Source organism: Pyxicephalus adspersus, chromosome 3, assembly GCF_032062135.1.
Source record: "Pyxicephalus adspersus chromosome 3, UCB_Pads_2.0, whole genome shotgun sequence".
NCBI classification, from domain to species: Eukaryota; Metazoa; Chordata; class Amphibia; order Anura; family Pyxicephalidae; genus Pyxicephalus; species Pyxicephalus adspersus.
Genome location: NC_092860.1, coordinates 125735315 through 125761574, shown reverse-complemented (window position 1 = coordinate 125761574; position 26260 = coordinate 125735315). Strand labels below are relative to the sequence as shown.

Below are 26260 nucleotides of genomic sequence, written 5' to 3'. Positions count from 1 at the left end.
AATACCTCACACTAGAAATGAAATGCGTCTATTCCCCAACCTATTCAAGCTTTAATACAAATAATGATCGTGAAAAGGAGGTGGAATATGAAATTTCAAAACTCGGTCCAGTAAAAACAGTTTGAGGATCGCAAAGCGGTTTGCTGTATTTTTGATTAATTGCATTATTCCCCATTTGTCAAGCTGTGAGTCTCAAATCACATTGACATAAAATAGTTTTTCTCCTCTTTTTTCCTCCCCAGCAAGACCAAGTGTTTTGTGCTAGAAGGTTCTGAGATGGGAAAGCCAAGAAAAGCAATATAATACAAATGCTGAATGCTCCGAACACTTAAAGTCTAGCCTATAGTAATATCCAAGCTCATTTATTTTATGACAATAAGAGACAGCTAAGACAATAAATTACGGTACTGTGTTTTTAGTGAACAATGTAGAGGAAATAAAGCACTAAAATGAATAATAAGCACAAGTTATTTATTAAAATTAATTTCTTGTTCTCACAATTATGGGCACTATAAACCTAAAATGAAGGAACATTATTACACTCCACTATTACCCTATAAAACATTTGTTGAATTGCCTTACCAAACGTGAAGAATATTTAGCCCTGAAACCTTTGGGGGATTTAGTTTAAATAAATAGAGTTGATATGAAAATGTTTTTCATTAAGATCAAAGAGGGGAAACAAGAAAGAGTGGTTTTTGGGTTGATTATATTCAAAATACCTTAAAGGCACAAATACGCTGCCTACTCTGACTCCAGTCAGTAATGCGAGCCCTCCTCATCACCAATCAAGATTGTACCAGTGCTAATCTTGTTTAGTCACTAAAATAACTGACTCATTAGGATTTTTTTGATACTGACTTAACTTTTAAAAAACCATCCATCAAATTGAAGAATAACAACATCCAATGAGTTCCTTTCCCACATAGAAGAACCTTTAATATACACAATCTAGCACCAAATGAAATATGCACTTCATTCTGGTGGTATTTATGCTTTGGTCAGGTACTTTGAATACGGCACAATCCTCTGTAGCCTCAAATTTATGTCTCAAGCTCCCCTGAGGAAGCCTTTATGGCGAAACACGTTGGAAAAAAGACTTAAGGACTTCACCACTAAGGTCATACCAAACATATCCTGTTTATTTACTTAATCCTTCCTCATCTCATAAACCAGAAGTGCATGTCTAGTAACAGATGAGACCCGCTCTAACTTTGCATGCTTGAAAATGCGAAGGGGGTCGTGCATTCTCTATATTGTGTTATTAGTTTAGTGCTATTAATTTGTTATTAGGTGATTACTTGCTTTGTTTTGTGCATGTAACATATTTTGAATATAATCAGCAAAAAAACCCATCTTTCTTGTTTTTCTTCTTTAATCTATGATTGTTAACCCAAAGGCGTTGTCCGAAATACTTTAACTTTTGACATTAATGATTTATATCTATACCATACATGTAACTCCCAAATAATTAATTGTTGTCCATTAAGATCATTTTATTAGGAGTTTTCAAAGTATACAAAAATAGGAAACAAATACAGAACAAGATAGAAACATCCGTAGAAAGTATGAACGTCAAGCGTGAATAGAAACAGTAAGCTTGTATTCACAAAGAGGAAAGGCCATCACCTAGACAAATCATAACACTGGGGGGACATGAGCAGTAAATACCCAAAATGGTATGTAAGAAAGTAATTAGAGTATCTGGAGATCAGAAGACTAGGAAACAGAAAGAAAGAAAAGGAAAGAAAGAAAATTGGGTCATTAAATGTTTTCTTTTCTTGGTGTTTGTTTTATAGACTTTTACCTTCATTTTGTGTTTGGGTGTTACAAGAGAAAGCAAATGGAAAGCTCTTCAAAAAGTGAGGAAGTTTTTTTCCTAGACAGGTGTCATTTCTACTTCCTGATTTGGTGACAACTGTAACATTTTGACTCTCTTAAATTTAAAACCCAATCTCCTGTTTACTGCTCGCAAATCACCTACACCCGGAGCCTGTAGTATCTATATTATTTTGTTAAGGGTTCTCTTATAATATTACCAATATACAAAATTAAAGGCCAAGACAGAAAAGACGTGCCAAATCTTGTTGCCAAATCTGAAAACTAATCATTGAAGTACTGAGCAGACATGCTATGTATACAGTAAGTCATGTCTCTTCTACACATTGCTTTACCAGTCCTTTGCATAACCATTTGTCACTATCAAATGGACTCAAACACTACTGTCAGGTGGTCTGTGGATGTAGTGAATGACTAAAAATACAGATTAATTTAAACTGAGAAAACATTTCCCATTTTAGAACAGTTGGTTGCTGAATATCATTGTTTCTAATATTACCAAGAATTCCTCCAACTGGCTGCTTTCTAATACCAATTCTACAGTGTGCTTCTATGACTGTGGTAGGGGCCAAACTAAATCAAACCTTGGTCCCATCTGACATTCATTTTCTTCCCATTCCTGAAGAAATGTATACTTTTTATTTTTTTTTAATTATATCTGTGTCAATGGGAAATATTTTAATTCAGTGTTCATCCTTTAAATTGATTTTTTGTAATTAGTAAATATATAAGTACAGGCAAAAAGCCATATGTACGTGTGACATATGCATTGAAGCCTTCCTGCTAACTAGTGTTGCATACTAGTAGCGCTTTACAGCTACTTTTAGTCTATCAGACTTTCCAAACTAATTAGAAATGATAAACTCTCGGTGTGGCTTGCTTTTTTATTTCAACAGTTCTGATGAAATGTCAAATGCATTCAGCTCAACACAAGTCTACATCCACTAGAGGCATAATCAGCATATCTGTGCATGCCAAATTATGTAATAGCATGAAAAAAAAAAAATAAGTACAATATTGAAATAAAGTTCTCATTCTTATTTAAGAAAAAGAAAATAGAAAAGAAAGCCAAAAATGACCCTTTAAATGTGTGAATAAAAATAAATGAACACATTTTGATTATACTTAATGGAACTAGTATTAAATGTATGAGGAAGACATTGTCAGCATGACAAAAAAAAAAAAAAAAAAAAAAAAAAAAAAGAAAAGAGGAGGACATGAAGCAAGAAATTAGAAGCCGAGGGATGTTTTTGTACTTTTTGAACACAGTATACAGGATTTGCGTTCACGGTAAATTGTTCTACACAAGTCTTTTACTTTCTAAATGCTAACCATGAAATCATCACTCTGAATTTGTTTAAATTCCATTTAATTCCCTTTTTTATGTCTGAGATGTGAAACATGTTGTAAAGGATTTTTTTCCCTCCTAGGAAGCTGAAAAAAATATGAAGGCTGTGCTACATTCTAGCACGCTTCCCTCCTCATTGTTGTTTAGACAATTTTCCACAGTAGCTGATAATCCATTACTGCAGAAAATGACAAACATATAAGGCATGACACCCAAAAAGACAAGTGTTTAGAAAAGACAACTTTATATTGTCATGGGCAAAATATTTTACAGTACAAACAAGTGGAAGTGACTGCAGTAAGTGGTGAAAAGACACATTTGTGTGAGCAAGTCAGGTTTCCACTCAATTAATCTAATCTTTAGATTTAACCCAGTGTCACCCATGGTACAAAACAGCAGATTTTTAAGGGCACATGACAAGAATGTAAATTTGGGCAGCAGGCTGTCACTGACTTCAGTATTGCTTGCTTCAGTAATCAGGTCTTAGATTGAATCAACAGAGAGAGCAGAGGAAGCAAACACTACTGAGCCCCGCACACCAACCCACGGCCCCAACAGAACTAGTTCTGACTATGTATTTTGCCCCACTTCCACTGCATCAATGTTGTATGTACTAAGCTGTTATAAGAAGAAGCTTTTGATATTAGACAGCTGCACTGTGTAAATCATTAGTGGGATGTATCTACCGTATATCGAATGTGTCAATGTCTATATGTGTCAATATCAAATCTGCAAATTTTTATATAAAGCAGCTTACAAGTCCTTCAATGCAATAACTGCCAACCATTTTTTACATTCCTAGCATGGGCTTATTTGGCAAAGTATATAGATGATGTAATCCATATATATTTTTAATGTTTTTAGAACAAGACTTTCTTTTAGTGATATTGTCGCAAAAATGCTGGGTTATTTTTAATATTAGTAGGAGAAACGGAAGAAGGCATTACAGATTACGCTAAACTAATAAACTATAGAATAATAAACTGTTTAAAAGAAATATTTTTTTTTTTTATTTCTCATTTTGATTACAAGCAAATCTCCTAAATTCCATTAGATAGGAAGCGGTTTTAAAATTAATTGTTGACAAGTGTTTGAGATTACAGTATAATGCACAAAAAGTTACAATAACTTTTTTTTTTTTTTTCAAATTAAAAGATCAGTTATTTCTCCTTTGTGGAAAGCATTGCTTACCTTAGTATTGAAATCTAATGCTTTTTGGGATGTCTTGTATAATTCTGGGTACTTTAGCATGTTCTCCTTGCGACAAGACCTTTCAAATATTCCAAGAGTCAGAGGGGGAAGGGCAGTGAACATCTGTGAAAAAACAGAAATGTAACTATATGAAAGTACATGTCTATACACAAACAGGTAAAGATATTAGAGAAGGTGACCTACCACATTGTACAAACCAATGCACCATCTTTCAAAGAGGATCTGTCCCGAAAAACCATTCATAAAAGCAAACCAGATCTGGAAACAAAAAAACACAAATTATCAGTTGAATAAAATAAAATAAGAAAAAAGTTATTTTTTTTTGCACAGAAAATTACACAAACTACACATTGAGAGACTTTATGGCACTGAACCCCCATGCAAATATGATAAATGTGTATTGTGCCTTAATACATCATGAATACAATACAAGAAGATATACCATTGTGTTGTGCAGCTCCAGCAAGAAAAGCTAACAGGTGAAAGATAATTGCCGAACCCTTTTATATGCCAAAATACATTCATCAGTGATTTTGTAACGCATGATAGAATAAAGAATGGTGACAATACTTGTAATTATTAGCTTTGCTGTGATTGGTGGATCACAGAGCTGCAAAGTGGGAAGCCTCTGATAGAAAAAATTAAATCCCAAACTACTCAAGTTCGGGGGCCCTTTTTGACTAGCATCTCCTGCAAGTAAAACTTTGGGAGGCTGGCGAATTCTCACAGTAACTCTGCTTTGTGACACAAATTCTCTAAAAAATAAAAATACATTTTTAATGTAAATCGAAAAAAATTCTACCTAAACAAAATTGACATCCTGAGTTGATCGGAAATCTGTTTATAATAGGCAATTTGTCTGAAGATTAGATGCAGCAATTTACTAAAAGCATTTAGCAAACAAGCCAAAAGCCTAGCCAGCAATGAAAGGATTAAAGAAACAAGGGAAGGGGGTGCTTCCCCTAGGAGACACAAAAAGTGCATGACATGCACTACAAATGAATTTTAGAAACAATGGCTTAGCCTCTGTTACACTGAATGCTTCATTTAGCCACATTAGGAAAGGATGAATTGCTACAAATTCACCATTTATCAATATATACACGGGCTGCCTTCCATAAGAACTGTTTCTGAGGCCAAGGCTGTTACTGGGTTTAGAGCAGAATTTGCAAGAATCTGCAGTCCCTGGAAAAGACACACTTCACAAAGATCCTGGGAGACGATTCTGAAACTAGCTATATAAATTTACAAAAAATTTTTAGTGACAAAGCGACAAAGTAAGAAAAATATTTCTGCAGGCATTGCTTGGTGTTCAGGACTTGTGAATTTTCAAAATTTCCCTATATTGTAATGTACTTGTGTGGGAATTTTAAAGAGGAAGTAAACTGGAAAAAAAAAACGAAAAAAAAAAAAAAAACACCTTCAATACCGCAGCGCAGTCGATCGGTCTGGAGGTGTCTTCAATTGGGGTCCCGCGACGTCCTGGTAGTCGTCTCTAAGCCGGCGCGCCATGCTCTTCGCCTCTTTTTTCAGGTTCTACTTCCTATGTCACCCAACACAGGTGCGAGATCGGGTGACGTAGGTTGAAAAAAAACTAGCATTTGTTTTTCCCTTTTCACGAAAATGCTCCTTCTGCGCATTGCACTTAAAAAAACAAACAGAACTTTTACTTTACATAAAAGGTTGTCCACCCTTTTAAGTAAAGTGAAATTTCTGAGTTTAGGTACGCTTTAATTTGTGGAAAACAGTTGTAGATCACATAGGCTTCTTGTTTACACAGAGAATCAAAACGCACCTGAACAGACATAAACGGTTATTTACTTACTGGATGTCCCAGCTGCACTAGTTTTTTTAATATTTAAATTGGTAATTTTGCTTTAGGTCAGACTGTAGGAAAATTTTAAGATTTAACCCTGCACAATATATTTTTATGTTAAATTCAACTATCAAATTTCTAAAAATGGCTTTGAAACCTTTAATAAAATGCTACATACAGATTTGCTGTAGATCTTGCCCTTAAATGTTTTTAAGTCCATGTACACCTCAACACTTGATGCCTTGTGATTGCATTATGACTTTTTGTAGTAAATAAATTAACATTCATATGTTGTAAAAACACTATCTTCATCACCCAGGGCCTGATGCTCTAAACCAGTGTTTCCCAACCTTTCATTATTAATAATTCCAGTTGGGAAGGAAATGCATTACTGGCAGTATTGGGTAAAACAAAGGGTAAAACGTTAATAAAAGTAAAATACTACAATTTGGTGTCTTTAATTTAGATACACCTTTTTACTAGGAGGGAATGTCTGATTTCCTGTTTTATAATTAGAGCCCAAACATTCCCTCCCGTGAATCGTCCAGATTCGTGAGTTTCAATGGCAGTAATTGATTCCTACGGTTAATATTATTATTATTAAACATGATTTATGGAGCATCAATATATTATGCAGTGCTGTACATTAAATTGGGGTTGCAAATGACAGACAGATATAGACAGTGACACAGGAGAAGAGGACTCTGCCCAGAAGAGCTTAAAAATCTAGGAAAATGTTGGAGGGAATGCTTGGTTCTCGGTTTTATAAATAAAGCCCTTTAGAATATGTTCACTAGTGCAATACTTCATATAAATAACACAAAACTATAGAACACCACTTTAGCAGCAGGATCTTAGTAAGGGAGAAAACTGTATTTGTGTTATTTATATTAGCAATCACTTTGACATTTTCAGCTAGCACACATTTGTAGCTTGCTGCTGTGAAATGGTCACATAAGTCCATGGTATTCTTTAATTCCTGTTGTCATTGGGAGGTTTTTGGTGCTTTTATTTCATTTTCCAGGCACAAGAGGGGAGTGGAGGTAGCCTTGCAAGACCCACTTTACCAATGCAGCATTTCTGCATATTAAACAGCAGCTAACAAATAGTCAATAAGTCCCTGCTCCCACGCCTGCTCAGCACAAAGACCAGCTCAAAGGAGACATTCAAAACAAGAAGTTGTCTCTGCTCAACACATTCCTTGATAGGCTTCTGGCCTTCACAGTCCTAGCAATGGCCCTTTCAACATCTGCTAAGCTTGTTTTACTTGGCAGAAAAGGCCTATCTGGGAAATCATCAAAATGCCTCAGAATTACATTAAATCTGTTTTCATTATGCCTCCAAAACGACAGTGAAAAATCATTTACAACCAAAAGCCAAAAAAGAAAAATTGTTAAATGGTCTCGGAGCTGACTTTTAATAAAATACAGAGAACGAGAAATGATTTACTAGCAAAATTCTATCAAACAAAGTTGCTTTATTCTATTTCACCAGATTTGGTCTGTCTTGTCGGTGTAAACTTGGGCAAAAAGACGTTTGAGTTTTTTTTAAAGCAGTGTGAATGAAATGCATCACAGAGTTAACTTGGGTAACCACTTTACTATTCATTGGTCATAGACATACACAAAGCTTCTTGACGGAGCTTTGTTGCTTTTTTAAGTGGTACGCACAGAGCTAGAGATCAAATTATATATCACGTGTGTATATACATACACACACATACATATGTGTATATACATACCAAGTTTTTTTTTTTTTTTTTTTTTTACAGAAAAAATAATCTTGGTTTTTACTTGGGTCACACCAGTAGATGGTGTTGTTCTCATGTACAAACTGACATTTTAGGGTTAGATACTTTACATGAGTCTACAGCCCCATCTACTGGTTGCCAAAAATGAACAAAACAACCGTTTTTTATATGAAGTTTCTTTTAAGACGAACAGGAAATTAAGCAAATGGTAAAATGAGATTAAAAATGAACTTATAAAAAATAAAGACGTGCACTAACTAAAAACCCTAAATATTGTGAACTAAACAACTTCAAAATATGTGGTATCAAATCAATGCAATATGTCACATCAAATAGAACAATCAAGTTGATTTTACAAACAGGGTTTGCATAACCGCTAGCTGATGGCAGGATTGCCCCTTGTTATCCCTAGCAGCCAGCACCCACAGAATGAACAGGAACTTTTGCCACTATGGAGAGTTATGGGGTTGGTACAGCCATCTGCGAACTGTTCTGGGGACACTCTGCTTTAAAGTGGACCTCAGGGCAAACTGTTGAATACACAGTTAAAAACATATATGCACACTGATTAACTTTCCAAAGCATTTGTTATTCTGTATAGCCATCCTTCTGATTTATACACATTTTCCACTCTGAACAGAGATGCGATTCATCCGTTTCCCCACATACACGATCACAAGCTATTACATTTTGTGTACACAAATTTTTATTTCACCAAAACCATAATGCACTTAATACACTATATTGCAATCTTTGTGACATTTTCTGGTTTTGTCTATGGAAGTTTCTACCTAAAAGCTCCTATTTCCCTCCCTAGTACTTTAGCATCTCTGCTGTTCATATGATTCTTAGCCACTAGACTTTTTTGCCTGCTTAACTTTTGATTATATTTTAATTTATTATTTTTTGGATCTGATAATCTCATTAGATTTGCTTGACCTTTTTGCTATTCATTTGTTATTGCATTTTATACTTCTTTAATTTTCCTGCTTTTTCATTGCTATTTTAATTTCACTTTGTCTTTAGCATGAGTTATAATGGGTCCCAGCTTTTACAACTCCTTTTGTCTGGATTGTTTACTGTCCAACAACCCATCAAACCAGGGGCCACAGCTAGTCCCAGGTCCAATAGCTCTGGTTGCACAACAGCTGGGGGGGAGGGGGGGGGAAGACTTGGTTACACACTTCTGCATGTCTATATGCACTATTTACTATTACAGTGTTTGTACTAGAAACAAATGTAGGTCTGCTTTAAAGCAATAAAACTAAAGGCTGTCAATTCAAATGAAACTCATTACAAAGGTTCGATACAAGAGATATTAAAATAATGCTTAAAATTACCCTATTCTTTAGTAATAATTAATATGTGGTCACATTACTGCCAGCTGTCTTTCCATCTGTGGGAACTGAGGTGGGAGGGTTGAGCACCTAATATTGACATCAGCTATAAAAATGACAGAGAGGCTCGGTAAAAGATGCCATTGCCAAGTGGAATGATCTACCCCATGAGGCAGTGACAGAGGCAAAAAAGAGCAGTATTGGGCCATAGCAGTGAGCCATAGACCTTTTTTAGGTACAGATCTGTAGCATGAGTAATGTGGTAGAAATGATATAGAGACCAGATAAGCCCACATATCGTTGAATTCAATAAGCAGCAACTGAGATTCAGAGGGGCAAAGACAGAAAAAGGTACAACAAAAAGGTAAATCAATTTTTGCACCTACCTCAATTATATAAAGCACAATGTTCTTGTAAAAACAGTATAAAATACACTTGGCAACTCTGCTGTAGTTCCAGGCACCATGGACCAGTAGCAAGTTTTTCAAATATTTAAACTGGAATAAAAAGATGCAACATACAAAAATTAGTGTGAAGTAATTAAAACTGATGGTAAAAAGCTTATAACATTAATGTTTGTCTTTGCAAAGGCAAATTACTTTTTTTTACATTTTGATTAAGTAGGGAAAGTTAAACCGATCAGTTTATTTTTATTTTGCCGTCTGTGACCCATTGGAGAGATTTATTTTCAGTTCCCGTTCCAGAAATAACACAGAAAGTAAGAAATCTCTACAAAGTGATAGGAATTTCCTCAATGGACAGTTTTAAACAAACAGGTGTCCTCACTGGAAACTTCCCCTCACCTCCTCTTCTGGTGACAACATTAAAGTTTGGATTTCAATTACTTTTAGTCTCTATTACAATGGTCACTTGGTCAACTAAACGAATTCTACCTTAGGGGGCACAGACTACAATAAAAGCTTTATAGGGCTTCTAGTCCTTTTACACTCCTTCCAAAAGTAATAGGAAAATAAGCATTTGTATTAATACCCTTGTACCTGTGCTATGGAGTAATCAGAGGAGTTTGCAGCTTGGAGTCCTTCATTTCCACTTATACCAACGCCAACATGGGCAGTCTGAATCATACTGACATCATTTGCTCCATCACCAATTGCTAGAGTGATAACTTTTACTTGCTTCTTTACCATATCTACAACCTCTGACTTTTGAAGGGGAGAAACCCTGCAATAACAATAACACATTTCAACAAAAATTACTACATTAAAAAAAAAATATTTTTGTTCTCAACAAAATGTACATCAATTTAAAAGATATATAAAGCAGTTTCTCACCCTAGCAGGACTGTAAGTATATGAAATGAACTTATTGTGCAAGATTCTTTTCTACACACATGTGCTTCTAGCACATAATCTAGAGCAGTGTTTCTCAACCTTTTTTACATAGGTGAACCCTTATAACTTTCATAGCTCACAGTACATTGGTGTGGTGGTCCCTCTTACGTTGCTGGACAGTGGGAAGGCTGCCACCAACAGATAGCTATGAAGATGATTTTTGGTTTGCTGTGGTCCACTGGAAAAGCTATTCAAATGTATAGGCTGACATATTGCAACAAGTGTTAACATACTAGGTGGTGTGAATGAGCGATAAGGATTTTAAAGTCTGAAAGCCCATTAGGGGAACATTTTGGGAATTTACTCTAGTGCACTGGAGGAACATCTTTTCACAAGATTTCAGCTGCTCTATGTCCATGGGAATCTACCCAGAAATAAAAGTGACACCATTGCCTAGGCACTGTATGTGGAAGCCAGAGGTGAAGTAAGTGTAATTCTATCATTTTCTTTTCTTTTTTTTGCTTGGTGTATTAAGAGGAGGCCCAAGGAGGTTAAGTGAACCTTCAACTACAATAGAAGGTCTGCTTTTATTCATTTTATTCAACACTATGGCTTTAAATCAGGAATGCTGAAAGATTTCCGAAGCCTGTACACATGGTATGACAGCAAAGAGGAGATTAATACGCAAACATGTTTTGAATGTCATAACACAGAAGCACAGGTGGAACATGTGCTCCAATATTTATTTTAAAATTCATTACACCACAGACGTGGGGCCTCACATTGCTGTATTTACTTAAACATCAGCCTGACATTCATCCACCAAACTTGTTAATTTTGGACTTTAAAATTCTAATGGGAATTTCATTTAATAAATTGGATCTGGGCTAAACCTAAGTTCATAATAAATTAATCTTTAACGACATAACCTTAATTGATAAGGCCTACAGGGCAACTTTACCATGAAAAGCTAAACTTAATATTAATTTAGTAATGGTTTGTATTAGAATAAATAGGAAAAACACTAGGTGCTTCTTTACACTGACTTATTTACACTTTGATGGAGTTGTGTGAACTTTTCACATTGATCTTACCTGAATTAATCTCCCTTGTAATAAATATGGCTGCTTACATCTGGTGTTTGAGTGTTAGCCCTCGCTCCATTTTAAAATGAAAGTTTAAAAGTGTTTTCAGCTGTGAACTTTAATTTTAAGGGCAAGAAGGTTTTAATACCCCAATTCTAGAGTTAGCTTTTTTTCACACAATCTTCCCCATCTTTTTTGTTTAAGTAATATGGCAATTTGCAAAAATCTAAGCATTGTCTGTAAAATCATAACCCACCTAACTCTTATATATTAAAAAATCATGGGGCAGAGGAAGAAGCAGATTTGTGGGTGGTGACAAGGGAGTTTTCTTCTTTGTAGCTAAACAGCTACTTCAGCATGCTTTCCTTAAAAAGGACAGGATTTGAAATAGAAGCTGTATGTACACAGTGAGATAAACTTCAGTTATTACCCTGTATAATAAATAAATAAAATTAAAATCGTTATCTCTTTTACTATTATTTGAATATACCGTATTTTTCGGACCATTAGACGCTCCGGACTATAGGACGCACCAGGTTTTCCGCACGGGAAAACAAGAAAAAAAAAATTCATTTGATTTCCCCTGAGATCCAGCGTGCGGCACTTGTGCCCGCCCATGAAGGTCTTATGGTCCGAAAAACACGGTAAGTCACAGCAATCGTGGTGTAATGGTTGGGGTTTGTGTCTAGCAAACACAGTCATGGATTTACGGCTGTTTGTCTGCATTTCTAGGTAGTAAAATGTAAGCCTTGTTGAAAGGTTTGTTTTGGTGGAGCAACATCTGGCATTTGTTGACTATTAACTAAAAAAAATATAAAAAATATCAATAATTACATTGCTTTGAACCCTTGTACTCAAACATCAAACATGAAATGAGGTGAGCTAAGCATTACCTGCAGCAAATGACAGCTTTACATGACAGGGCGAGGTCCAGGAAGTACTGTCGGACTCCAAATGTCAAGGCATATTTGAGGGACTTGCCATCGATAATTAAGGCAAAGTCATTCTCCTTTCTGAGTAAGTCTCCAAGATTACTGCAGTGGTGACTTAAAATTTCACGAGTGGACTGTGCAAGACAAAAAAGCAAAAAGGTCAGCTATTTTTTTTTCTATAAATGTTTTATAGTATGATAATATACACAAACCTTAAACTGTCAAATCATACAAAAAATACATGGACTGGGATAGTTTTTAAAAAACATCTTCAAATTTTGGTGAAGCAGTGGGTTAGGATACCTAGTTGAGGTTGCTCTGTACTATGTTTAGGTCATTGTCTTGGCTGGGAATATCAAAAGTAGTTTTTAGTAAAGAAATATATAGCAGCTATAAATGTTTTACAAGTTTCTCTGTCATGCTGTTGAGGTATTAGGCCTTTTTTTACATGTGCTTCACTTGTATACGAGCAGGCTGTACAGCAAGCTTTTACAGAGCACTTGTAGAGTTTTCGGCAAGCTCTGTTAAAGCCTTTGGTAAAGGTAGGTTCAGATCTTCGTGAGAGTAGTGACTGCCATCTTCAACTAGCTTCTAGCAGGCTTTAAGTAGTTATCCGGTTTCCTTTCCTCCGCTGACAAGTATTTCACCCTCCTCTATATCACATTTGTACTTAACAACATCCCAGTGCTTCTCCAATGGCTCAGTCCCCTCCGTTTGACATCCAGTAGTGCGGATATGAAGTAAAGTCCCCATAGACTTTTATAAACTGGGCAGATAAGCCCTCCAAAAAATGTTTTGGAAGGGCCTTTTATTGTGCAAAAGATATACCTTTTCTGCATTAAACATTTCTTACTTGTTTGGGAGCAGATTGCATACTAAGCTGTGAGTTAATGCTGGAAATAATTACCGTATTTTTCTGACCATAAGACGCACAGAAGTGGGGGCTGTGATGTTGGTTTTTAATGCACATAAAATATTTTAGGACACTATTTGTTTCAGAATCTTTTTTTTCTTCATTTTCTATCTTATGGTCCGAAAAATACGGTAACTCCCATGTACAGGCTGTGGAGATAAGTCCTCCCAGGCAGGCCAAGGAAGACTGACAAGGACATCAAACAAGACAACTAGGTAATGGCAGCTAGTGAGGGAGCAGCTGTAGGGCAGGTAAGTACTGCAGGTGAATACTGCTTCAGGGTTTGTCAGTTTATGAAAGTTAGTTAGAGTCTAGGAGAGAGAAAATTTCAGGTTTTTAAGTATGCAAATAAAGTTTAATTTTTTATGATAAACCACTTGGCCCTACAAAAGCCTGTCTTTTTTCCCTCTCCTCTCTCCTAGACTCTAACTTTCTGAAATATCCACAGGCTGGGTCTTTGAGAGACAACTCTCTGTAAATTTACACAAGCTTGGCCACACATAACAAGACATACTTACATCAAGAGATCCTTCATTAATAACAATTAAGCCCATATTTTTGGTCAGCAGTCTGCACGAATGTCCTATTGAAAGAAAACAGAACAGTTCAGCATTTTTATTAAAAACATGTTTTTGTTATAATCATTCTTCTAAAAACCCATGAAATAAAATCTCTGACACAAACACCTAAACAAAATATAGCTTTCTAACAGTATAATATAAATAATGTTGATATTTGCTAATTTAGTGTAATATGCAGGAACTATTCATGTTATTCTCTGGTAAAAACCTTGAGCTTTGATCCAATACAACTGACTAACACTCTTTCTAAAGCACAAAATAATTTCTATACAGATAGGTAGGCCTTACAAGTTGTCCCTGAACAGAAATGGCTGCAATGGGTAAACATTTTCCTATTCAACATTTGTTTATTCAATCATTTTTTTAATGCATAAATTCTCTAAGGTCCATATAAACAGGTTAATGCCTATGTACTAATTCAAAAATGTCAGAAGGTACATCACATGCCATAGTGCTTTCCCCCTTTGGTATTTTGGTACACAAGCTTGACAGCTATTCAGCACAGACATGTTAAGAAGGCAATTATGCAATACTTTTATATATTGTGCAGTGCTGACATGCAGACCTGAAGCTGATGTAAAGTAACATTTTGACTAATCTGCAGCTGTATGTTTCAAAGTTAATATCCGATTGAACCCACATTTTTTGCTGGCTCCAAGCAATTTTATTAACAAAATCTGCCAAAGCTTTAAAAAAGGAACAGTGTTTAATGTATATAGAAAAACAATCTTTTTTGGCACTTCTTTAAAGTGTATACCATAAACTTCTAAAACTGGTTTATGTAGAATTGTATATATTTTAACAAGAATGATCTTTATTAAATAACCAATATTCATTTACTACATCAGCGCTGCTCACTGCAATACCGAGGAAGGTAGAAATGGGCTTCATTGCAAAACTGTGAAATTCACATCAAAAATTGGGAGAAAGACAAACTAAATAGTTGTAAATCTAAAGATGTGCTCAAAATTAAACAGAAAATGATCTAAAAAAAAGAACACTGTTCAGTAAGCACTCCTGATTGACTTACCTATTTACTTTTACTGTCTACTTTTGTCTAACAAACCAGACCAGAGGAAAATGCAAAATACAATAACAACTTTAATGATCATGAAAGATCAGTCAAGAATATATTATTTTTGTGTACTGCTGATATCAATATCATATAACCATCACATTAACATATGTATTGTTCCTCAATGCAGTATGACAAACACATGTTATAAAAAACTGCAATTATATTTTTATGCTCTACTACTTATAGAGCCATTAAATGATAAGGACTGCAATCTGGTGATGTTGAGCATAAATTTGGTACAACATTTGAAAACCTTTTCCTTAAGAAAAAAAAAAAAGACATTATAAGGCTTGTAACAGATGTGTAATATATGTCAATATAAAGGCTCATCATGCTGAGAAGGAATCACAGAGCTGCGATACAGATCAATAACTATTTGCTGTCCACAGGAAAGCCCTGGTGTACCAAATTGTAGATTACTGTATAAAGGCTTCGCTTACATTAGCGATTTAAGGCTGGGTCTACACGGATGTTTGTAAAAATGCATGTAAACATTACAAATGCTCTTACATGCGTTTTTATGCTATGTTTTAGCATCTATACCGTTTCTATGTTTTAACATCTATACCGCGTTTCCCTGCTTTTTTACCAAGTTTAAGTTTCAAGTACTTATAAACGTGGAAAAACATGGGAAAATACCCCATTAAAATCAATAGAAGATTTAACCCACGTTTTTCAGTGTTAATCCCCCGTTCTAATTTTTATTTGAGGCATCATTGTAAAAAAATTTCAAGCCTGGGGATCATGTCAAAGGGAGTGATAAAAATTGGCCTCTACATATAAAATTACTAATCTACCACCTTATGTAAATGTTTACACTTTGTTCTCTTTATGTAAATTATATCAATTGCTGAACAGCTATAGGCCACCAAAATGACTATTTTCAAATCATCTGCTTCAATAAACTTTTTTAAAAGACAAAAGACTTCTTGTTTGCTGATGTAAAGGATTTTAAACATAGAATATTTTAGGCATAGAATGCATCTGGCTTTAAAGATGAGTGACATACAACATAAGTGCTGCATGAAACAGGTACACTGCCAGAAAGGTTTAAGAGGCCCAATAAACATAGCTAGAAGGGACCATATAAATGAGCCCAGAATCGGGGTCTGCGCCATTTTTTCAAAGTTCTGCTGTATGAGCCATGGTAAGGCAATTTAAAGTGCCAGTGACTGATCTGCCTGGTGTGGATACATGATGAAACCTAAAAGCCTAAAACCACTTTTTGCCATGTACTTTTAACTTCACTCTTTAGTTTTTTTAACAGGATGAGTTATGCCTGTACATAGTGTGGTTTAAAGCTACCTTTTATCTGTGATCAAGTGAGTCGGTTTAGTGGAATGTTTCATTTTTACTGCATTCTCCCAGCCATTATAGCTGAAGCCCATGAAAGCCACCAGCATTTACTGAGAAAAGATAGAATGATTGGTTTGACAGAAGAATCAGATGATTTCCTATGTCTCCCTAGCTTTGCTGTTCAGGCAGCACATTAAAAGCATACCAGAAAATTGATATATCCTTTATGTTACACGTGGTGAAAGAACAGATTCCCATAGAAGCTATAAATTCCAAAATCCATTAGTAAAAGCCATGCGGTTCCTAAAATTTCCCCCACATGATATAGATACATTTTATTCTAGACAATGCAATGCAGCAGTCTGAAATGTTAACAGAATTAACCTATGCAGTGATGCGTTGCTCTCTACCCAAAGACACAAATCATGTAATTACTGATGACAGCCCTGTCTTCACTGAATAATAAAGGGTATACAAACCTAAATAGTGGTCTTGCAGACATTTCATAGAAAAGACATGTGTACTTGTAAAGGAACCCATATGCCTATAAGTAATTTGTGACTAAATCATATTTCTGGTTAAGGTGAAAAAAAAAATTCCACTTTCAAAACTTGGGATCAGGCAGTGCTTTATTGGAGAAAGGGACTCGTGATATCCCTTCTGCAATAAGCATTCTTACCTGCCTGATAGCTGTTCTCCTCTGTCACAATATTGCTGAGCTGGTACCACATTTTCCTCTGTGGGTGCTGGGACTGAATGAATGTAGGTGCGCGGAAGTTACATCATCCCAGCCTATTAAGATGTGACAAGAAGTGCGAAACAAGCAAGAGAAGAAGATAGTGATACCCACGATGTAAGAGGACATGTGAGTGCAATAAAAATTGCAATCAGTAAGTTCTTTTTGGTAGAAGGCACATCACCTCTCCTTTCTGCAATAAAGGACCTGCCTGGCTGCAATTTTTTTTTTTTTTTTTTTTTAGTTTAGTTCCGCTGTAAGGACATGACTTTAGACAATGATTAAATGCTAGGGTTAGAACAGGATCCTGTCGGTGACTGGTCAGGTTATGCAGACTTTTACAAGGTCTCTGGGCACAGCTGCAGCCCCAGTCAGATCATTCTGTCCAGTGTAACTTCCCCTATGCACCAATATTTAGATAGCATTGATAGTATCAGATGCTGGTTCTCAAGCTAGTCATTCCATGCAGTCGATCAACACTACCAGAGATAATAATCTGAAACTTCAAATGTTTGTAATCTATGATTTTCACTACGACTAGAATCATTTTCAGATGAAACCTTGCACAACTTATATAGACAATATATTGTCTATAATTGTGGAGATCACAGTCTTATCTCCATGGATAGCTTTCAGCCACTTGATAGCAACATAATTACTAAAGGGAACGTTCCCTTGTTCTTACTACATTGCTGTCTTATCGTCTAAACATGGACGAATCCTGAACAGTGAGGGAATCCAACTGGTGCAGACTATAGGAAAAGGTAAGAGTTTTTTCAGATCCTCTTTGTTGGCAAACTGCTGTTGTGACGAGGTTGCTTGTCATTATCCTATGAAGACAGGATCTTTAGAGAAAGCCTATCACAAACCTAAGAAATTTCAACTAAACATATGAAATAGAAATACTAACTAAGGTTAATTCATGTTTAATGTGCACAAAGAAATGCCATTACATCAAAAATATTTTTCAGCAGTTACCTAAAAATCTTGACCTTTTCTATAAAAGTCAAACTTGGACCTGCTTTCCTTTTTCCTGGGCCTCTCTCTTTATGCCCTTTCATGGGATTGACATTCTTACATTCGTATAACATGATTAGTCTGTTTTCAGTCAGTTTATTTTAAATGCTGGTATGTGGAAAACAATAGAGTTCAGATAGTACAGACTGGCCCTCAGTTCCATAAACTCACATTCAGGGCTTAACACGCAAAATTGAATTGAGGCAAATAAAAGGATATTGAATGGGGCAGCCAGGTATACAAGATGAATGCCATGATGAAAATAAGAGAAACTCGGCAAGAAGGTTTTGATTTAGTTTAACTAAAAAAAATGTCATGGGTCTAGGGTTTACCTTTCTATAAACGCTAACAACTAGAATAACACAAACCATTATTTCAGGGACTTTGATAAAGACATGGCATGGCATGTACCCAGCATAAAGAAAATATTAGGGTCCCTAAACACTATTGTGGCACAGTACTGTACACTAGTGCGATGCAATTCTATTCATAGAAAACACTACTGAAATTTTTTTTTTAAATACTGCAATATGCAATAACCTACCATGTGCTGTGCTGCTAAAAAATCTTGCATAAGTGATTTTTGGTCTATTGCCGCGCTTCCGGTAGCCCATTTATCATGAATGCATTAAGAACACCCATTGGAATGCTTTGATGTAAATGAGCACCTAAAGGACTAAAGCTGAATGAAGAGAAGCAGTGATATAATTAAAGTGAAGAATATTGGGTATGCTCTTGACAGTATTTGCATCCTTGTGGATCTTTTTTGGATGACTGATGATTTTTCTATATATTGATTAACCGCTTGCTTTTTACACTGGTGAAGCAGGGCAGCTAAGGTGGTAAAGTTGTGAACCTATATGGTTTTTTTTCACTGAACGAATTAGTCCGATTTTGCAGTCGCTTTGTACAACAACCATATCTTTAGGATATGGACACAAAATTATTTTGTTACATTCAAATGACATTCACTGTTCTTCATGGTAAATCTTTTTTAGCTAATTTATAGTGTAAGCAAGCATACAGAATGCTTAAATCAGCAGAAAAGATGTTCGGTACCCTAATATACAATACATGCCACATGGCACCATTTATTAACCTGGCCACACTGCAAGAGTGCCACCTACTGGTTGATTGGTGTTACATGGCAAGAGAAAAATCAAAAACAATAAACAAAACATCAAAAACTATTTACACATGCAGTGCTACACATGCAGTGCTAGCTGAACTGAGAAACAGATACAGATGGGTTGGGTTTTACATTTTGTTCAGTTAATCTTGTGATCTATGCCATCCAGCCAGTGGTCTACTGAATCACTACCTGTAATAATTCCTAATGTTAACTTGAACCCTTTAATAGCAGACTTCCTGTATCCAGTGCATGAAGCAAAAATGTGAAAGGTACATGTCTCATTACAAACTGACAGACTGGCAGCACAGATCAAAGCAAGAGAGGTTCATGTTTTCCGCACAGCACTGTACCTTTGGTTGCATTATACTTTTGTACATGAAACTGCATAAGGCTGTGATCCAGCCTGAATGATGAATAAATAAAACCAAAAAATTGAACTTTTTTTAAACGTTTAACCAATAAAATGGATTAATTAGGTTTTCTACGTCTGGCTACTACATGCAACAGCACCACTGCAGTGAATGTAGTGAACCAGTCAATAAAAAAATAAATGTTTCTTTAGAAGATGAATCTGGAAATTGCAGAGAATATCTGTATATGACATAATTCTGCATTCTTGATTGGCTGGATAAATATTCTATTAGGTGACATCTCATGGACTTTCTGCAGGCAGTCACACAGTGTGGCTTTGCAAAGATTGCTTGAGTGTTGTGATTTACAACAAAGCGTATAATCGCCTCTGTCCATGGGTACTATTAGATAGGATGGCAAAATAAATAGCAATAACCATATTAGCTTTTTTAACAGATGGCATTATAAAAATAAAATATCAATATACCAATATTAATAGCGGTCTCTTGTTTATCTCCAGTCAAAATCCATATTCTAATGTCAGCTTTAATCAGTGTCTCGATAGTCTCTGGCACATTGTCCTGCAACTTGTCCTCTATAGCAGTTGCTCCAAGCAAATGAAGGTTCTAAGAAAGAAAAACACAACATATTAGATCACAATTCGCACAGTATATAAAATTGTACGCTTAGATATAGAAAAAAAACGATTAACAGGAGAATAGGTAACACCAATAAAACGAGCTCGCATTCAAAACCAACATGGAAACGTTAATAACTACTGGGATAATCAGTCATTTGCTGTGTGTTATTGGGCTATTTTGTGTCCTAGGTTGGAGAGACATTATTGTTGGTTCCAAAAGAAAAAACAAAAACAAAAAAACACACGTTGCGTGAGATTGTCTGGCGGTGTCTCTTCAGTATAGCAAAGACAGGCAGAATTCCAACACTTCCAAGTAATGTCCTCGCTTGTGGTTTACTTCCCTACATTTCTATTGCCACAATACTATAACTAGGAAAACCACAACCATTCCAGAATGAGCAAAGTTGAGCATATTACATATCAAGAAGTATGTGTGGAAGAGGAGAGCAGAGGGCATGATAGCAGGCTGTATTACAGAAGAGTGTGCAAAGAGTATGATAGTGTAGAAGGTGAGAGAGGAGGAATCAATATTTGTACACCAAAGAAATGCAGTATGTGCAGAAGAGGAGCTAAAAAGTGAAGAGTGTGGCAGTACGGGCAGGAAAGGAGCATGGAGGGAATGATGGCGGGCAACGTGCAAGAGAGGAGTGTGAAAGGTAATATGAACTGGGGTGTAGTAGGTTTGGTTTAATTAAATTTTAATTAACCCTCATGTTATGAAGTTCATAGTGTGGGGGAATATTGCATATACAGTGGTACCTCGGTATAAGTCCGCTTTGGAATAAGTCCAGCTTGGTATAAGTCCTGTTTGGACACTAAAAATCTTGCTTGGTATACAACCTTTGTGCTAGAACTTGTATGGGTAAAAATGAGTCCCAACACCGCGCACTACCTTTACTTACCTCTATCGAGACAAAGCCACGACTGCCCACGAGCATCAGTGCGCCAGTTACTACCATTCGGTGAACAACCCGCACTATAACTCTCTGTGATATACATAACATCTCCTCCTCCTCCCTTCTCAGCACCATCCTAGTAGGCACTCGACTATTCTCAGCAAGGTAAAGTGAGGTTAAATTTTCATTTATTTCATCTAATTGCTTTTGTATTTATGTACTTTAGTATTAAGCAGTGTTTGAATTATATCAATGTAAATAAAACATGCCAATACCAATAGGATTTTTTTTTCATGGGAACGGATAAATCATTTTGCTTTTATTTCTTATGAGGATAATTTGTTTGGTCTAAGTCCTGTTTTGTATAAGTCCAAGGATCTGGAACGGATTAAGGACTTATACCAAGGTAACACTGTACTCTAATTTTGACATATGTGTAACCCATTTTTTAACAGATGGCATTATAAAAATAAAATATCAATATACCAATATTAATAGCGGTCTCTTGTTTATCTCCAGTCAAAATCCATATTCTAATGTCAGCTTTAATCAGTGTCTCGATAGTCTCTGGCACATTGTCCTGCAACTTGTCCTCTATAGCAGTTGCTCCAAGCAAATGAAGGTTCTAAGAAAGAAAAACACAACATATTAGATCACAATTCGCACAGTATATAAAATTGTACGCTTAGATATAGAAAAAAAACGATTAACAGGAGAATAGGTAACACCAATAAAACGAGCTCGCATTCAAAACCAACATGGAAACGTTAATAACTACTGGGATAATCAGTCATTTGCTGTGTGTTATTGGGCTATTCTGTGTCCTAGGTTGGAGAGACATTATTGTTGGTTCCAAAAGAAAAAACAAAAACAAAAAAACACACGTTACATGAGATTGTCTGGCGGTGTCTCTTCAGTATAGCAAAGACAGGCACAATTCCAACACTTCCAAGTAATGTCCTCGCTTGTGGTTTACTTCCCTACATTTCTATTGCCACAATACTATAACTAGGAAAACCACAACCATTCCAGAATGAGCAAAGTTGAGCATATTACATATCAAGAAGTATGTGTGGAAGAGGAGAGCAGAGGGCATGATAGCAGGCTGTATTACAGAAGAGTGTGCAAAGAGTATGATAGTGTAGAAGGTGAGAGAGGAGGAATCAATATTTGTACACCAAAGAAATGCAGTATGTGCAGAAGAGGAGCTAAAAAGTGAAGAGTGTGGCAGTACGGGCAGGAAAGGAGCATGGAGGGAATGATGGCGGGCAACGTGCAAGAGAGGAGTGTGAAAGGTAATATGAACTGGGGTGTAGTAGGTTTGGTTTAATTAAATTTTAATTAACCCTCATGTTATGAAGTTCATAGTGTGGGGGAATATTGCATATACAGTGGTACCTCGGTATAAGTCCGCTTTGGAATAAGTCCAGCTTGGTATAAGTCCTGTTTGGACACCAAAAATCTTGCTTGGTATACAACCTTTGTGCTAGAACTTGTATGGGTAAAAATGAGTCCCAACACCGCGCACTACCTTTACTTACCTCTATCGAGACAAAGCCAGGACTGCCCACGAGCATCAGTGCGCCAGTTACTACCATTCGGTGAACAACCCGCACTATAACTCTCTGTGATATACATAACATCTCCTCCTCCTCCCTTCTCAGCACCATCCTAGTAGGCACTCGACTATTCTCAGCAAGGTAAAGTGAGGTTAAATTTTCATTTATTTCATCTAATTGCTTTTGTATTTATGTACTTTAGTATTAAGCAGTGTTTAAATTATTTTATACAACCCCATCAATGTATAATATGCCAATAACTATAGGATTTTTTTTCATGGGAACGGATTAATCATTTTCCTTTGATTTCTTATGGGAAAAATGTGTTTGGTATAAGTCCAAGGATCTGGAACGAATGAAGGACTTATACCAAGGTAGCACTGTACTCTGTTAATCTAAGGAGAGAACTGTGTAGTTCAATGGCCATCTGACACAACTACTGGTAAGTAAAGTGTAGGTAGTGTAGTGTAAGAAAAAGTGTCTGGATACAGGGGAGAGACTAATGTGCACACCACATTAAACAAACACACACATCTGAACAACAGGTTCTCACATACAAACCTGCCTTCCTTCCTCTGCTAAAGGTTACAGAAACGTCTTCCTTTTTTATATGTTATGAATCACTGAGCTGCATCTGATAAAACTGTTTGGGTATGCAATAAACAGTGTCACAATATTAGTGTTCAGAGTCTCTTTGTTGTAACCAGTAGCAGGATTACATTAAATTTTATATATTATGAAGGGAGAATCTGTAACATAGGCCCGCATTCAATGAAACAACTAATCTGGTGAGTATGTTTCCACCACCAGCTGCTCTAATGTAGTTCACACATCTGCACACTTATTAGAGCTGCAGAGCATGTACCTGCTCAACATCAATGGAGTTTCATAAATGTCCAATTTACAGCTTTTTATGGTAAATTAATACAGAATGGTATCACAGAAAAGGCAAACCTACCTGGCCAGCTGCATAAAAACAGAAAAATCCTTTTTCCACTTCAGAATTGCAGGTCTTAGCACTCTGCCTCCTGATGACATGTCAAACATTGTGCAGAGTTCTGATTAAATTAGCGCCTTTAATAACGGCGTCTCTTGGAAAATGGGCACAGCTGAAAACATTTTGTGGTCCTGAGGTGAGGAGCCTCGCTCTCCCACATTACATGTATGTTACACAAGATAGTCAACTCTTTATTTAGTAACTTTTTACCTTAATGAGCTAACAAACTTTAGAATTGACTTTCTAAAAGGTCAGTGGTCTTTAGAAAGGCCAAGGTCATAAATAAATAAATAAAAAGTCTTGTTCTAATATCTTTATCTGCATTTTACATGCAGGCCAAGTTGTCCAAATAAAAGTCTAGTTACAGGGGTTGTGACAAACAAAACAAAAATACAAATTTGTTCGGAACCCTATGCAAGAAAAAAAAATGAACCCAAAAAATCTGAAACTTGCAAAAATAATTGCCACCCCTCATTGTTTATTCTGTATTGAAAAAAAACAGACATTGCTTTAGAGTCATTATTAGAAATATTCTGTTTAATCAAAACACTTTGAAACCAGATGGCACAGCAAAAAGTGATGGGACCCTTAACCTCATTTGTTGCACAACCTTAGGAGGCAAAGCCTGAAAACCAGCTATTCATGTAATTACCAATGAGACTTCTGTACCAGCCAATAAGTTGTTCAACCCCCATTGTCCTGAGCAAACCTCTTGGTGTTGGGTTTAAAGGGTGCCTTCCTCAGACTGCACCTTTCAGATATTTCTGTTATAGAATCATGGAACATAGAAGGCCAACATTTTGAACTTAGCCATTTGTGGTTGCATTTAGGTGTGAATATTCAGGCCTTTATGCTATTGAGGAAATGTGACAGAGACAAAAACTTCCAACACTAGACAGTATGTTTTGTTACAGAAGGTCTTTGTAGTCTGTTGGTAAACAAGTAAAACTGTTGGTGTATAATGTCATATTTCTGAACAATTTCATATCTAAAACTCCATGTCTACAGGGTGAGAATGCTGCGGCCACAATGTTTAAGTGGAACATTAAACAGATCTACTGGCAGGTTCAGCAGCTCAAAAAAACAAATACTGTAATATGGGGAACTCATAATATATCCCTCTCAATCATCCCACTGTTTCAGGAGTGACAATCCGGTGCCGAGTGGTACCTTACCAGAACACACATGCCTGGACTGCTTCCTACTACACTGGAACAACACTATGCCAGTGAGTAATGCACATGGACCACCTCTCAGGATGTGTGGGGGGCTGCAACACCAAAAGCAGTCAATGACTTGACATCTCACTGCCTGTAAAGATTGCATTACCTAGGTGGTGGCAACACAAGCCACATGTGGCACACAGGCCGCTAGTTTGACAGCCTTGGTATAATATATTCAAGAAAAACAACTTCTGCGTAATACAGAAATGTTGCAATATTTTAAGGCCAAAGAGACACTTCAGGTTGCTGAACAAGTATTAGACAGTAGCAAGTCACAAAATAAAGAATTTAAATGATTGATGCACAAACTAGCAAGCTTGCACTGAGTGGCTGTGGCTTTGCATTGTAAGGCACTGGCCTGGTATGGAAAAAACTACGGTGATCTACTAGGTTATTCTTATTGACATTTGACATTGCACCACATTTTTATTCCAGCAGTTCAGATGTATGTTCTATAGAGTCGGTGGCTGTGGAGGTATTACTTTAAACCTAATTTCCCTAGTGTGATTGAATAGAACACCATTTGTATATGAACAAGCACCAAAGCTACAGCTGATCATACTTCACTAAATAGGACTGACCCTCTTGTTCCAATAAATGGTGGAACTGTTTTGAGATTTTGCCGAGGCTGGTATCTGCCTATGTTCTACAGGTTACAGTTCTATGCAAATTAATAAAGAAATACCTGGCTGTTGAGGTAAACACTGTCAGAGCTGTAAATCTTGAAATGACTTCATTTCTAATAAATTATTAATTACCTGTTCAACCACTGTGCTTCCAAAAAGAGAGAGACTCTAAGAAGTTTAGAATAAAGTGGATAGGCACAAAAATATATGAATATGATGGAATGAACTATAAATGAAAGCTCATGCAGGTGTAAAAATAATATATCTGGTAATGGAAAAGTAAAGCCACAGGTGCATTTCCATGAGTTAATATACTGCAAGTTGAAAAAAAGATGACATCAGCTGGTTGTTCAGGAAGGATCAATCCAAGAACAGACTATGAAAGTATAAAATTAAATGGGCTAGAGATTGATGGCCAGGATGCAGAAAATGTAATCTCTGGTATAAATATTTTGTGTTGGCGATATGCTTTGGCCCCCTGCAGAGTGCAGTCAATATCACTGAATGCTTTATTCATGTAGCAAGCTAGATACTAGTCTTCTGAATATAGCTTTGTGGGTCACACTGCAAATTTAGGTAAACTACCATGTACAAGTGTATCCAA

General features: G+C 36.2%; 1 protein-coding gene across 1 annotated transcript in view; it reads right to left on the bottom strand.

Annotated features, from left to right (window-relative positions):
• LOC140327097 (phospholipid-transporting ATPase IA) overlaps positions 1-26260 on the bottom strand; it is an 88271-nt gene that overhangs the window by 22011 nt on the left and 40000 nt on the right. Inside the window, exons 16-22 of the mRNA XM_072406267.1 lie at positions 21738-21876; positions 14043-14107; positions 12573-12745; positions 10301-10484; positions 9689-9799; positions 4583-4657; positions 4379-4501 (exon numbers count right to left, since the gene is read on the bottom strand). Coding sequence (XP_072262368.1) covers positions 4379-4501; positions 4583-4657; positions 9689-9799; positions 10301-10484; positions 12573-12745; positions 14043-14107; positions 21738-21876 — 870 coding nt within the window. The remainder of the gene's footprint in view (positions 1-4378; positions 4502-4582; positions 4658-9688; positions 9800-10300; positions 10485-12572; positions 12746-14042; positions 14108-21737; positions 21877-26260) is intronic.